The 15426-nt window shown below is 40.7% G+C and overlaps 4 protein-coding genes across 7 annotated transcripts; 2 read left to right on the plus strand and 2 right to left on the minus strand.

The window, feature by feature from the left end:
- The first annotated feature begins 147 nt into the window (after positions 1–147).
- On the plus strand, positions 148–2383 carry LOC104802248 (basic leucine zipper 61-like). Its single transcript, XM_010525745.2, has 4 exons — positions 148–1065; positions 1267–1357; positions 1473–1599; positions 1924–2383. The coding sequence occupies exons 1-4, from the start codon at positions 563–565 to the stop codon at positions 2076–2078; spliced, it is 876 nt and encodes a 291-aa protein (XP_010524047.1). The 5' UTR covers positions 148–562; the 3' UTR covers positions 2079–2383.
- A 298-nt stretch (positions 2384–2681) lies between these two features.
- On the minus strand, positions 2682–4397 carry LOC104802250. Of its 3 annotated transcripts, none has more exons than XM_010525747.2 (2): positions 3942–4397; positions 2682–3697 (listed from the first exon to the last, which is right to left on the minus strand). In XM_010525747.2, exon 2 carries the CDS (start codon positions 3676–3678, stop codon positions 3199–3201), a length of 480 nt encoding a protein of 159 aa, XP_010524049.1. In that variant the 5' UTR covers positions 3679–3697; positions 3942–4397; the 3' UTR covers positions 2682–3198. The 3 variants fall into 3 exon arrangements, with proteins under 3 accessions (XP_010524049.1, XP_010524048.1, XP_010524050.1); XM_010525746.2 differs by having other exon boundaries at positions 3791–4397; XM_010525748.2 differs by having other exon boundaries at positions 2682–3266; positions 3408–4397.
- Positions 4398–8595: 4198 nt separating this feature from the next.
- On the minus strand, positions 8596–11015 carry LOC104802251 (seed biotin-containing protein SBP65). Of its 2 annotated transcripts, XR_770006.1 has the most exons (3): positions 9780–11015; positions 9375–9692; positions 8596–9221 (listed from the first exon to the last, which is right to left on the minus strand). XR_770006.1 is itself a non-coding variant. In XM_010525752.1 (2 exons), exons 1-2 carry the CDS (start codon positions 10956–10958, stop codon positions 9444–9446), a joined length of 1428 nt encoding a protein of 475 aa, XP_010524054.1. In that variant the 5' UTR covers positions 10959–11015; the 3' UTR covers positions 9243–9443. The 2 variants fall into 2 exon arrangements, 1 of the variants encoding a protein (XP_010524054.1); XM_010525752.1 differs by lacking the exon at positions 8596–9221 and having other exon boundaries at positions 9243–9692.
- Positions 11016–11802: 787 nt separating this feature from the next.
- Positions 11803–15196, plus strand: LOC104802252 (ketol-acid reductoisomerase, chloroplastic-like). The gene is made up of 10 exons (XM_010525753.1): positions 11803–12164; positions 12368–12460; positions 12938–13003; positions 13130–13270; positions 13389–13616; positions 13708–13825; positions 13918–14057; positions 14143–14310; positions 14430–14585; positions 14690–15196. Exons 1-10 carry the CDS (start codon positions 11868–11870, stop codon positions 15056–15058), a joined length of 1776 nt encoding a protein of 591 aa, XP_010524055.1. The 5' UTR covers positions 11803–11867; the 3' UTR covers positions 15059–15196.
- The last annotated feature ends 230 nt before the right edge of the window (positions 15197–15426 follow it).

Raw genomic sequence — 15426 nt, forward strand, 5'->3', positions numbered from 1 at the left:
CCCCCCCCCCCCCCCCATGTGACCCCAGTGAGAGAGAGAGAGAGAGAGAGAGAGAGAGGTTAATATGTTTTTCTGAATTAAATTAATACGCATTTATTCGTTCTTGTGGTATCTTAATTACCATCACATATATATATATATATACACCATGCAGCCTCTCTTCCTCTCTCTCTCTCTCTTATATTTCAACTGCTTGTTTGTTAGTTTTTTATAAACATTTCAACTGTTTGTTAAACATAGCCATTTTGGTTACTCTCTTTCGTTTTGTCCCCTCCTCTCCGCTCCTTTCTCTCTTCCCTTCTCCTCCTTTCTTCCCTTTCTCTCTCTTCCTGTGTTTCAGGACATCGTGATTTGATTCCATTTCTTGGTCATTATCCCCCCCTTCAATCTTGATTTCGCGTCTGGGTTTTCGCCTTAGTTTCTTGGTTTCTTGTAATTCAATGTCTTTTTTCTCTTGTTGTAATTAATACCTCCAGCTTTTCTTGTTCTTGGTTAATTAGTTTCCCCAAGATCGATTTTTCGTGTGCCATCACGAGATTAACATTTACGGTAAATTCTCTAAATGGCACAACTCCCTCCGAAAATCCCAAGCATTGCTCAAAATTGGCCCGACTTCTCCTCCTCCTCCGCCGGCGCCGGTCAAAACCCGTCGTGGGTCGACGAGTTCCTCGACTTCTCCGCCTCCCGTCGCGTCAACCACCGCCGCTCCATCAGCGACTCTATCGCCTTCCTCGAAGCCCCCGTCACCAACCACCACCTCGACAGGCTCGACAACGACGACGACGACCAGTTCATCCCCATGTTCTCCGACGACCCACACCACCACGCTCTCAATGTGGACCCCACCGTGTCCTCCTCCAACGCCTCCTCGCCGTCCGATCACGACAGCATCAACGACGACCACAAAGATCCAGTACCGTCCGACGATCACCACCACCACACCGGCGCAGAGACGGAGGGTTCTCTGAGCCAATGCAAGACGGAGCCGCTGGAGGCTCCGCCGTCGAATCCCAACTCCGCCGCCAAATCCGGCAATCGGATCCTCGACCCCAAAAGAGTCAAGAGGTAATTCACAACAGTAATGGTTAAATAATTCAAAGCAATTGATACATAACAGTTACCATATCACAAACCCCTAATGGTCGTGCATGCACGTATGGATAAATATCTAAAAAAATGATTAGCGTCACATCAAATATCACTATTACATCTAATCAGCTCGTAATTACGAACCTTTTTATTTCATTTCCTGAAAATTTTCGCCAGGATTTTAGCGAACCGGCAATCTGCACAAAGATCACGAGTGAGAAAACTGCAGTACATATCGGAGCTCGAACGCAGCGTCACTTCTTTGCAGGTACACATACATACATTCACCATTATGTCGAGTACTGTTACGTATCTTAATCACATTTTGAATTGATAATAAGTTTAATTAATGGATATAATTATGTATAATCTGTGTGATTAAGGCGGAAGTGTCGGTGTTATCGCCGAGAGTTGCGTTCTTGGATCACCAGCGATTGCTTCTGAACGTAGACAACAGCGCTCTCAAGCAAAGAATCGCAGCTTTAGCCCAAGATAGGATTTTCAAAGACGGTAATTTCAACTTCTTTTTAAACCTCCCTTTCCCCCCATTTATTTAGTTTATATTAATTTACACGCCTATCTTTTTTTGGACGATAGAGTTGAAAAAAGCTACACGACTATATATATAGTATAAAAGCAATCAATTCAATTCCTATAGTTAGATGGCTTTTGATTAAATTCTCAAGTTGGGTGGTCCGGGACACTATGGTTTAATTGCATTATACATTTTTCTTTGATGTTTGCGCCTATATGTACTCACCCATAAACTGTATCTATCGGTCAATAACTGTGTTGCTAATATATTTTTTTTTCCTTTCGGAACTTATTCGGCAGCACATCAAGAAGCGTTGAGAAGAGAAATAGAGAGGCTGAGGCAAGTGTACCATCAACAAAGCCTCAAGAAAACGGTAAATTCCCATCAGGCCGATGGTGCTCCGGCGACCGATCTCAAGCCCTCCGGCGAAACAGAACGGCTCCTCAATGTCTAGTCATCATCAGATCAAGATCTCACTCTCTCTCTTCCCGGCAACAGTTGTCGATAAAATCTCTCTGTCTCAAGATTTGAAGAAGCCGGTTTTATTCATCTAATCACATTTTTTTAGCTGTGATTCGAATTCAATCTGATGTATCTGATTTTAAAAAATTCATTTTTTTTTTTGTTTTTTGGGGTGGGAGTGGAATTTGTAAAAAGAAAGCTGGTTTGATTTTCCATTTTTTTCTTTTGTGAGTGTCTAATTAAACATTGTGTACTAATTAAGATTTATGTTGAATAGCTTATTTTTCGTCTTCTACACGAAGGAACAGCGATTTGTGGCCTTTCTAATCCATATTTCTTGGAATTTACCGGCAATGGCAGTGATTGAATACACAAAAAACGTAGGGGTGGACGTTTCGAGAAACGGTTCGGATTCGGGACGGGAATGGATCGGTTCGGTTTTTGCAAAAATAGATACCAATCGGTTTTTATGTTCGGTTCGGTTTCGGTATTGGTTCGGTTCTGGGTTTTATTAAGAAAAAGATAGATTTCTTTTCAAAATATTCGGTTTTTCGGAATTTTTTAAAGTTCAGAATCGAACCCAATCGCCCATCCCTACAAAAACGCACACTATTTTTTAGTTCTCCGGTTGGAAAATTGGGGAAAACATTGTCGAATAAAAAAATATTGGTGACGCCGCCTTCCTCTTCTTGCTTCAACTGTCGCTTTTCAAGTTCAGAAACGCTCACGACTAAACCCCCTGACCCTTTCACATCCTTGTACGCCCCGTGCTCTCTAAATCCCTTCTGCTTTTCTTTCAAGCCCTTTCTGTAACCTTCCAATACACTCGTCATCATCCGAAGCTCATTCGCAAGCTTATAGATCTCTAAATCTTTCCTCTGTTTCACTTCATACAATTTCTGAATCACTGCATCCTTTCGATGCAGTTCAGCTATCAGTAATTCACGGTGCATACGAGCTTCTCCAAAAGTCTCTTCTTTTTCGGCATACGCCAACCTACTTTTATTAAGCCAGTGCTCCACCTGGTCCAAGCACATACCAACATCCACGGGCTTGTCATCCCATGAGTGTTCATCAGTTCTCAACCTCTTGGTGCTAGAGTTATGCGGATGCTAAGATATATCATCATTCTCACGATCAATCTCCCTTTTGTTGCCGTTCGCAAAATGAGAAGAACTACCTGCAACCATGTGCATGTCAATTCTAGATGCATGGAAATCACCAGTTGCATTGCCATGAATTTGCAACCTAGAGCTATAACCTAACGGAGATGCATCTCCCATCATAAGATTTTCCTGAGCAATTTCATGTAGAGTATCACCGTTTGGGAACAGAGGAAACCCTCCAAGTTTTTCTGTATCTTCCTCATCCTCTAAATCTTCGATTGCTTCGTCTTCTGTCCCTTCCCTATTTCCTTCCGTTGTATTCTCTACGTCTCGTTGGGTTGCACCGCCAACATCACATGGACGAATAAAATGCAAACCCCCATGGTTGTTTCCATGCCAAAGCCACCTCTCATCCTCTTCTTCCTTGGTTTCCTCAAAATCCATATTTTGTTCCTCAACAGGATGATGCTTCTCCTCTGCAGCCATTTCAGAGACAGTCTCTTGCCTGAGATTCAGATATATTGGGCAACTTCAATGCGCGAGCCAAATCAGGACGGCTAACGTTAATCCTAGCATCATTGACATAGCTACACCTAACCTCTTGGCTATAAAACGCGATAAGCTGCGCCACGAGAGATCACAACGTATACTTCGGTCGAACTCCAAATGCACGATATCCCACAAACCGAGCGTCTTCAATAGCTTCTCACGGCGAGAAAAATCTAGGACCTTAGGGTTTCGATAAGTACCTTGAGCTTCTCCTGAGACTTCCCCAGAGTGCGTTTCTTCTTAAGATTCCCCTTCTTCCGCTTCGCCCCACCCCCGCGGCAGAAAACAGAGGAGAAGCCGACGACTTGCGAGTTCGCTGCAGCCGTAACTTCCAAGTCGTCTTCCTCGTTCTTACCTTCTTCAATCGTCGGCTCTGATTACTGATCCCGAACGTCAGATTCTTCGGGATACGGTGGGTTCTCGAGATGGTCCGCCGCCATTTCCAGAATTAGGGTTTTACCAGGATCAGAATGTGCACCGCCCCCACAGGACCTTCTTCTCCCATCGATCGAAGGTTTGCGTCGTCTTCATCTCGACAACTGGTAGGATCTGAGGGAGACTCCATGGCTATATTTGCCCGGAAGCAAGATTGAGTCTTCGCCTCTGCCAAAAGCAACCTTTTTTAACCAAATTTTCAGACGGAGAGAAGAAGCACAAGGAAAACTCAAAGACAGACCTTCTGATTCGTCTAAGGTGTTTTAAATACTCAATAAAAAAACTCATAATTTTTGTTTAAATTTATATAATATAAAAATATATATAATATCGTTTCTACAATTAATATGAATATAAACAATCTAAATTATCATATTTTCTGTTAACTATTTTTTTTATAAAAAAATAAATTCATGATTTACATAGATAATAAATTTTATTAAATTATTAAATTATTATTATTAATCAAATAAATAAAAAACTCAAAAATTTATGTTCCAAAACCCTATATAATAATTTCAATTGTATTTATAATAATAAAACCAATATTTTCAACAAAAAATATTTGAATAAAAATTTATCGAAGAGTAAATTTTTTAAGATAAATTATTCCTTGTTTCGATATTCTTTTATTTAATTAAATGTTTCATATAAAAAATATTTAACTTTTATGATGATAAATAGAATCAAAATCATTATACAAGATTATAGAATATTGAGTTTTAACATATTTCGTTGATTGAATTGTTAATTATATATATAAAAAGACAATTTTTATCATTCATTTTTCGTATATTATGTTTAAAATATTAATATGAATTTTCAAAAATTATAAATAAATATGATGATTTGTATAATTTATATATATATATATTAGAGGTACAGTGGACTCTTTGAAAATAGATATATTATTCAAAATTAATAACTCATTTTGGTAATAAATTTAGAATAAAAAACTGTTTTTAGAATAAGATAATTATCCACACAATTTGGATGTGTCCATAGTTTTCAATTAATATTTTACTATGTTTGGAGTTGGCATATAAAAAACTATACATAAACATTAAACACAGCATTTTTTTATCCAATCACAAAATCACTCGCAACTCAAGTCCGGCATTTGTAAAACATGCAGAGATTTAAAATCCTCACGTAATAACTTTATTACCTTTAACAAAAATAAATAAATAAATAAATAACGTCATTACCAATTTTTGGATATGCAAAAATTGTTGACTGCATCCATTTTTTACCCCAAAAAAAAAAAACTTGGTTACTCAAGCCTCTATATAAGGCCAACCCCTTTGCCATCAGTGCTTCACCATCCAAAGCTTCTAAAAAAAAATGGCTTCTTTTGCTTCACCGAAGAAGATGCCTCTTTTCCTCCTTATTTCCATTCTCCTCGCCATTGCATGCTCCGCAGCCCGCATCAACGAGCTATCCATGATCAACAAACTCTCGTCAGGGGAACCGGACCCAGACCGTCCATATGCGGTCGATGGAGTTTCGTCAGGGGAACCTGATCCAGACCGTCCATACGCGGTCGATGGAGTGTCGTCAGGGGAACCTGATCCGGACCGTCCATACGTGGTCGACGGAGTGTCGTCAGGGGAGCCTGATCCGGACCGTCCATATGTGGTCGATGGAGTGTCGTCGGGAGAGCCCGACCCGGACCGTCACAGTGGAATGCCAACGAGGAGAGAGACACCCGGCGGTCCTGATCCCCTCCATAACGGAGCTAATCCTCCTACCGTTAGCGGTTGATGATTCATCGTGGTCCGTAATAAACATCGTTGTTATAATGCAGCCTTGTCCGTCTCTTTCTCCCTATGGAATAAAGTTCTTCTTCTGTATGTTTCGGGTGTTTTGATTTCTCTTTGTTCTTCAGTTCGCACCATAACGCATCATTGATCAATTAATCTCTCATTCTATAGAATAAACAAAAAGGTCCAATGCTAAACGGATATCGAGATCGCATATATATCTCTAAAAACGTGATATAAATATAAATGCAATAATTTTTTGTTATGTTTTGAAAATAATAGTATAACAATTATCAATTCAATCAATAAATAAAGTATTGAAATATTTGTTTTTAACCTGAGTTCGAACAAATAAAATTTATCATCGTATTTGTCATATCAAATTTTGATAATAAATTATTACTTATTTGGATTTCCTTTTATTCGGATGAATTTATAGGTAGAAAATAAATATTTTATTTTTTATGGTGATAATAAAATTGAAATTATTATATGAAGTTTTAGAATATGAAATTTAAATATATCTGTTGATTGAATTGATAAGTATGTATGAAAAAATGATAGTATATGTGATTCATTTTTTTTCTATATAGCTCAAAACAGTAATTTATTTTTTTTTATAAAAAATTGTGAATGAAATATGATGATTTATATGTAGTTTGGATTTGTCCCTCAACAATATAGTGGATGGTGGGCCTTCGGAACAGAAGTAAAAACGAATATGAACCGTTTTTTTATTTTTTATTTGCAAATTTTTCTTCAATTTGTGTCAACCAATAATCTCCTTTCTATACATCAATAAATAATTATTCGCACTATTATATTATTTGTTTTGTAATTGAAAAATGATGGAAAGTTCACAATTTTCAATTTATATATGTCGTTATTGTTCTTCATATAACGGGAAATACGTTTTTGTATAAAGAAAATATACATAAACACAACACTTGTAACACTTTCTACAACTACAACATTTCATTTTTTGGTTACAATCCCAAAAGTCATGATTCCCTAACATTTGTAAAACAAGTAGGGAATTAAAGATCATCCCACAATAACTTCATTACCACTTTTTGGATCCATATCCACTCTCTCTAGATTGTGTTCTTATTGACCAAAAAAAAAAAAAATCAAATCTTTGTTACTCAAACCTCTTTATAAGGCCAACCCTTTTGCCACGAGTGCTTCACCGTCAAAAATAAAAAAAAAAAATCAAGAGAAATGGCTTTCTTTGACGTCTCCTCTCATCGTTCTGTCCCTTTTTCTCGTCACCAGCTCTGCGGCATTGCGAAACCACGTCAACGAACCACCTATACTTGCGTTCTCAAGCATCGGAGTCGACAGGGTTTCGCCGGGAGGGCCTAATCCACGTCACCATGATGAAAATCCTACTCAGACGATGAACGAGAGAGCTCGAGTCGATAGAGTGACGCCAGGAGGTCCTAATCCACTCCATTACGGAGACCATCCTCCGGCCATGTAGTTCGATTGAGGATGCGATCTTGTTTTATCATGGTCGGTCCATGAACTTGACTATTGTAATGTAGTGCCTCTGTTTATGGACCCTATCAACAATATGGAATAAAAGTCTTTTTGTTTCTCATGTGTCTATTTTCTTCGTATATATATATATATTTTTTTCATAACGATAGAAACAATCACAATTCAAGATCTACAAATTTTCGAGAGTGTAAATTTCACATTATCATTTACTTCCGGATCGTTAGGTTCCGTGGATTGATAAAGCAAATATGGCTTTGTACCAGAGATTAAATCTTTTTGTTACAAAACCTAGTTTTCAGTGTAATGCATGTCTCTACTTATGGACCGCCAATCATCAAATGGAATATAGTCTCGTGTATATATTTGGGGGAGCAATAATACAGTACGAGAAAATTTCCGCAGCAACTTCTCTCCTCTGATCATTTTCTCTCGTTTTCCCGCACTTTCTCGGCCTCCAATCACAGAGTTAAAAATCCCCGGTCCATAGAGCAAAAGACACCGAGAATGCATAGTCTATGTATAGAAAACACCCTCAGCTCCTTGGTCACGAATCCTTGTTTGATTTGATACAGCGTAGTGGATATGAGGACAAATGGACAATGGTACAGGATGCATGCAAGTGGTGGCCATGTATCCATATAAAATTGTAGCAAACATCAATTTAAAATTACCATTAATATAATATAATTCGTCATGGTTTGTGTATTTATGATGGTATTTTTTCATATAAAATCTATACAATTTTTGATCTTGTAAAATGATAGAAAATAAAATTTTAAATCGTAAGATGTATTATTATAATTCTCAAAAGTGATTTTGAATCAATATGGTTAATTTTTTTTTTCTGATACTAATTAACAAGTTTGAGAATTATATTATATATTTTACAAATCTAAGAATAAATGTTTCAAGTAAAAAATTTTAAAAATTTATTTCTTACCATTTTACAAATTTAATAATTTTTATAAAATTTATCTTTTTCTTTAAAACGAAATCACTAACTCAATTTTATGGGTTTTATCTTACTTTTTTTTTTTTTTTTTGTAAAACGAAACCACTCGATAAACATGTGAGTTAGAGGTTTCACCTTGGAAACCTAATGTTCATTTTATATTTTGAGTAACCATCCAAGATATGGTAATCAATAAACAGCATCACCCAACCCTGGAATCGATTCTGATATTCATATGTTTTGCGCTTTGTTCTTCTACAGACACTCGGACAAAGAAGAACCCGCATTAATAACATTATCCGACTTCTCATAATGCCTGTCACACACACAGTGCGGGAATCCAAGAACCGCATTTATGACAAAATCAGATCTTGTTTTTGGTAAGAAAGCGTTTCTTGAAGCGGGCGTTGAGTGACGGAGACTCTTATATAAACCAAACCCTTTTGCTCTTAGCCTTCACGCACAATCGAACTTCAAGCTTCTGCAGGAAAACAAAAATGGCTTCCTTTGCTACAGTCAAGATGGCTTTTCTCCTCGTCGTCCTCGTTGCCAGCTCTGCAGCGCGACCAAACCCCGTCCATGGCCGGGCTCCAGCGACGCTCTCCGGTGTCGGAGTCAACAGAGTGGCATCGACAGGACCGAATATAAGCCCCAACTCGATGAGGTTTCTGTCGAGTGTCCGAGTCTTCAGAACAGTACCAGGAGGACCTGATCGGATCCATAACAAAAGGAGACTGTTCTCTGTTGTCGAAGACAACAAGCCCTCAGAACCATAGATCGATCCATGAAAGCTTAGTAGCAGCCTAAGTGTATACCCATCTCTCTTTCTAACAGACAAAATAATAAAATGGATGGAAGTGTGTGAATTCAGTTTTCAGCTTCTTATATCAAGAACGCATTTCTTTAGGGCAAGACATGCTATATAACAACAAAAACAGAGCACAACCCCACGAAATGCATAGACAAACACCAAAACCTACCTTATTTACCCATCAAAACAGAACACTGTCTTATTCGAACCAAGTTAAACAAAAAGCCCTTCTGTCTCATCAACGTCGTCCCTGTTCTTGTTTCGTGTAATGAGTTTCTTGGCCGTGGATTCTCTCGGCCTCGTCATCGGAGGCGACTCCGATGACGATGTTCTTCGTCGTCTGGGCGATCTCTACTATAGTCTCGCCGATCGCCCCAAGCACTCCTCCTCCGATCTCCCTAACGTTTCTTTCCGCTCCTCCTGTCGTTTCTTTTCCTTGCTTGACGAACCCTGCATGTTCTCCTCCTTCCCTTTCTTCCTCAGCTCCCTCCAAGAAACGTGAATGGCAAGAAACATCACTCACATGTCAGTAATAGAGTTCTGTACTGAAAGTTTTATGCTTTAGCTATAATACCTCATGAGTTTCATCTCTCTTCTCCGTACTATGCAGAGCTTCTTCCTTCTTCTTGGCCGTGTATCCGACGACCGTGTCGGCCGCCGCCCCAGCTTTCTCCTTCGTTATATCCACAGCTTTAGATCCCAAATCCACAGCCTTATGGCCTGTGTACTCCACCGCCTTCTCCACCGTCCCTGCCACCGCCTTCGTCCCGGCCACCGCCTTCTCAGTCGTGAAATGGGCGGCGGTCCATCCTGCCGCCGCCGCCTTGTCGGCCACCACTACGGCGTAATGCGCCGCTTCTTTTCCGCCCTCCACCGTCGCCTCCTTCGCCACTGCAGCCTTCTCTCCTGCGTACTCTGCGACCTTCTTGGTCACGTCAACCGCCGTGTCCTTCGCTTTTCCCGCCATCGAAGCCGCCTGTTCCTTCGTCTCCTGCCCCTTTCGAGCCGCGATGTCCCCTGCTTCGGCTCCTTTCTCTGTCACGTACTCTGAGGTTCTCTGAGCTTTATCCGCCGCAAAATCTTTTGCCTTCTGAGCACTTCCGACAACACTCTCCTTAGCTCGCTGTCCTTTTTCGACGGCGGTGGCTTTAGCACTCTGAGCAGTTTCAGCTGCAGATTCTTGAACATGTCGAATTTTCTCCATCGCTGTGCCTTTCGCCTTCTCAGCACCTTGAACACCAGTTTCCTCTCTACCTTGTTGCCCTGTTTCGTCGCTCGTCTCTCTCGCCTTAGTGCTCTTAGCTTCGTCGCCATGGCTAGAGCTCTCTTTGGCGTTTTTGTACCGTTCCTCAGCAGCCCTAATGGCATCCATCGACATCTGCTGAGCTTTGGCTCTGGCCTCGTGAATGTCCTCGAGCGTTGGCCTTTGACGTTCCTCTGCCTCTTTACCCTTCGTCTCTTCTCCGCTACTCCTCACGAATTTTCCGACAGCGTGAGGCATCTCGTCCCTCTTCATCCTCGTCTCCTCTCCTTCGTCGGAAACCGGCATATTGTTCCCCTTTTCGGAAAGTGACTCGAACTGGGTCCCACCCTGCCTCTGTTTCTCCTCCTCCGCCGTCCCTTTGCTGCCGGTGGCTTCAGTTTTTCCGGCCATCGACTCGAAATGGCTTGCCATCTTCGGAACTCTGTCTTTCTCCACCCTAACTTCTCTCTCCGTCACGGTGGTATCTCTCCTCGCCTGCTCAGACGCCATTGTTAATCAAACTCCAAAATTTTCGGATAAAGATCAGTTCTTTTTATTTTATACAGAATGATTTTGAGTTCTTCATGATTTTATAACCGAAGGAAACTAGAAGGATCTGAACAAAGAGCAGATGGAAAGAGGCGTGACGTGTTGAGCTGAGCGTTGAACGTGTTGGAGGCATGGTGACTCAGCGAGTCGAGGAGACGAGGATTTTGATTGTGAGCCGATAGGTAGAAAGGGGTCACATGGGTCTTCGACACGTGTCCCCTTCAATATTGCCACGTGGAGGATTCGAGTTGATTTATAATTGGACCGTCCGATATACTTTACTAACTTCGAATCATGACCCTCCGATTCACCGACCATGTCAACGTTATAAAGTTGATGGATAACCGATGGATCTTTTTGTCGGGCCTTATTAGCTTTTTATAATGGGCCCAGCCCATGTTTCATAGTTCCAATTTCCAAACAATTAAACAATAGATCCTTGGCACAAAAAAGGGGAAAACAACAGAAAACAAATTAAGGGTTTTAAAAAAAATTAAGGATTTTTTTTATATTGCTTCAAAACATATAATTGTCTTTGCAGCAAAATATATATGTATGATTAACAGTGGGTATTCATATCTCAAGTAGATGAAAGTTCTAAGTTTATCCCTTATATAAATAGTTTTACTAATTTTAAAATAATTTTTCATGTCTTGTATTTTCTTTCAATCGAATTTTATATTATTATTTTCACAAATTTTCTACAGCTTTATTTTGGAAAATAAAAATAATTTAATTGTGTTTATTTAATTAATTTTGCTGACTAGTAGGTTAACGTGAATGCTCTTCTTATTAGTTCCCCACTCAGAACCTAATTTCGCAGCTTTGCTGTGCGCAGACACGTTGCCCTCTTCCATTTCACCGAGAGAAATGGCGGCGGCTACTACTTCCTCCATCGCTCCGTCCTTCTCGTGTCATTCTCTATCTTCCTCCAAAAACCCTCGACCGGCGAAACCCAGCACCGTATCGCTTCCCAAGATCGGTTTCCTTTCGTCTTGTTCCAACCCTTTACGTCCATTTATGGCCGCCGTCGCTGGAAATGGCGGCTCCGGCTCTTCCGTCGCGGCTCGCATGGTGTCGGCTCCGGCGATCAAGACTCCGATTTCTCTCGATTTCGAGACCTCCGTCTTCAAAAAGGAGAAAATCTCTCTCGCTGGTCATGATGAGGTTTCTTCCTTTTCCCCTTTTCATTTCTGTTCAAATGTGTGGGGATTATCTTACTTGCACGTTGGTTGGTCGGTTTTGGGTTTTATCACACCGAATGTCTGTTCTTTGGAGTTACCATTTTCTGGGTTTTCCATTTTTAACCTGTCCTGAACTTTTCTTGCATGGTTTTGCTGATGTTGGCTTTGGGTAAATCCCCTGTTTAGTACATTGTGAGGGGAGGAAGGGATTTGTTCACGCTGCTTCCAGATGCTTTCAAGGGGATTAAGCAGATCGGTGTGATTGGTTGGGGTTCTCAGGTAATTATATTGTTTCGTAATTGTTCATTTGTGCTTCACTTCGTCATCCTCGTCGTCGTTTCTCCATGATATTTATGCTTTAAGATGCGAATTCATGACTTGTGGAAGAAAAGTTTAAACCTTTCGGGAGCTTTGTTTCTTTCAGCTGGTGTATACTTTCCCGATTGGGCTTTGAGAACCAGTGTTTGTTTTTTCACATCTTGAAGTTGATGAAATGACTCATATCTTTACTTGGGATGATAGTTTTGATTAACTGATGGCACAATCCATGAAACGACTGCAGCCCACAAATCCTAGTTGATGTTGTAAATGCCATTATCTGAGTTCAGTCATGTGAATAGGATTTTGTATGAATTGGCAAAATGTTGCCATCTTTATGCTTCTGATATTTGGGTTGGAAGGAAAAGAAATGGAATATTCTATTTCTACCTTTGGCTAAGGTTATAAACCCGGGTTAACTTTGATATCGTATTGCAGGGACCTGCTCAAGCTCAAAATTTGAGGGATTCACTTGCTGAGGCCAAGTCTGACATAGTTGTTAAGGTAATATGGATTGTTGTGCTGATTTTATGCTTGTTAAATATGCTTTTGTGTTTAATATCTGCTGGTTTTTCAAAGCTATGTTCCGACTTGGTTTCATGCTCTTCTTTTATTTTTTTTTTATTGTAGATTGGACTTAGAAAGGGCTCTCGTTCTTTTGCTGAGGCTCGTGCTGCGGGCTTTACCGAAGAGAATGGTACTTTGGGAGACATATGGGAGACTATCTCCAGTAGTGATCTTGTATTACTTTTGATCTCTGATGCTGCACAGGTCGGTCCATTTCTGAATCTCGTTTCGCCTAACATGTCTCTGTAATAATCATTACTTATGTGATATATTAATCTTTCCCTGTGTACCTGGATGTGAATGAGTGTGTCTTGTTCTGCAGGCTGATAGCTATGAGAAGGTATTCTCCCACATGAAGCCGAACAGCATTCTCGGGCTGTCCCACGGGTTTCTCTTAGGGCATTTGCAGTCGATGGGTCTTGATTTCCCAAAGAACATCAGTGTGATCGCTGTATGCCCTAAGGGAATGGGTCCCTCTGTGAGGAGGCTTTATGTCCAAGGAAAAGAAATCAATGGTGCTGGAATCAATTCGAGTTTTGCTGTTCACCAGGTTCCCTATGCTTTATATATGTTTCACAATGGTGGTACTATGGTTTTAACCCGAGTCGATAATATTCACCTTGAAGATGTTTTACTTGCAGGATGTTGATGGCAGAGCTACAGATGTTGCCCTAGGATGGTCAGTTGCCCTTGGCTCTCCTTTCACTTTTGCTACCACTCTTGAGCAGGAGTACAAGAGTGACATCTTTGGGGAACGAGGTGAATCTTTTCGTTCTGTCTTACTTCTCGACAGTACATTACATCACGTGACATTGGTCTGGACGCTGACCTTATTCTTTTGTAATACACAGGCATTCTGCTCGGTGCTGTTCATGGAATTGTGGAGGCTCTGTTTAGAAGGTACACTGAAAATGGGATGAGTGAAGACTTGGCTTACAAGAACACAGTCGAGTGCATCACTGGAACAATATCAAGGACCATCTCAACCCAGGTTGGGAAAGATTCTTTTTTCGATTTCTCGGTTTCTCTGAATCTATAGTTTTAATCCTTAATTATGGTTTGATGAATTTGAATAGGGGATGTTGGCTGTCTACAACTCTTTCTCCGAGGAAGACAAAAAGGTCTTTGAGAATGCCTACAGTGCTTCCTTCTATCCTTGCATGGACATCCTCTACGAATGTTACGAGGACGTTGCTACAGGTAGCGAAATCCGGAGTGTTGTCTTAGCCGGCCGCCGTTTCTACGTAAGAAAGCTCTTAACTCTCCCCTCCCTTTGTTATCCGGATGACGACCCAAGCAGTTAACGATCACAGAAGGATATATACATAGTTTATTCGTTGATTGTTTTTTCGTAATACAACAGGATAAGGAAGGTTTACCAGCATTCCCGATGGGGAAAATCGATCAGACACGCATGTGGAAGGTCGGTGAACGTGTCCGTAAGGCCAGGCCGGCTGGTGACTTGGGTCCATTGTACCCTTTCACCGCCGGAGTTTATGTGGCACTCATGATGGCTCAGGTGTGTATACGTACTGTACATGTATGTATATATATTATACACATTCATCTGTATTATGTTGGAACTCATGATGATCATGGTTGGTGTTTTTCACGGAAATGCAGATTGAGGTATTGAGGAAGAAAGGGCACTCGTACTCTGAGATCATAAACGAGAGCGTGATCGAGTCAGTGGACTCACTGAACCCGTTCATGCACGCGAGGGGAGTGTCTTTCATGGTTGACAACTGTTCGACCACGGCACGGCTCGGTTCGAGGAAGTGGGCACCGAGGTTCGATTACATCCTGACCCAACAAGCCCTCGTGGCAGTGGACAACGGAACGGCCGTTAACAGAGACCTCATCAGCAACTTCCTGTCGGACCCTGTCCATGGCGCCATTGAAGTCTGTGCTAAGCTCAGGCCTACCGTCGACATCTCCGTTCCTCCGGACGCAGATTTTGTCCGACCAGAGCTCCGTCAGTCCGGCAACTGAGTTGATGATGACGATCTTTATCTCGGTGTCGGTATCTGTAATCTCAAGACAATCGTAGTTGAGAATCTTTAGCCGGAGTTATGAACTTGTCTCATGAAAAAAAAAACCAATAAAGAGTTTTCTCTCTCCTTTGTCTGATTTTGTCCCTCCGTTTTTGGAATCAAGTAGAACTAGTTGCATTGCATGTTCTATTAGTTTGATAATTTATGTGAATTAAATTCATGAAATTGGAAATTAAAATCCCCGATTAGCTAAAGCGGATAATAAGGTTATATGTGTGCCGCATGTTTATATATCGTTTATACGTATTATACTAATGCAGAAATTAAAAGAAATTTTTAAAAAGAAAAAAAAAAGGTGGGGGGGGG

The sequence above is a fragment of the Tarenaya hassleriana genome, unplaced genomic scaffold (genome assembly GCF_000463585.1).
Source record: "Tarenaya hassleriana unplaced genomic scaffold, ASM46358v1 Cleome8, whole genome shotgun sequence".
Taxonomy (NCBI): Eukaryota; Viridiplantae; Streptophyta; class Magnoliopsida; order Brassicales; family Cleomaceae; genus Tarenaya; species Tarenaya hassleriana.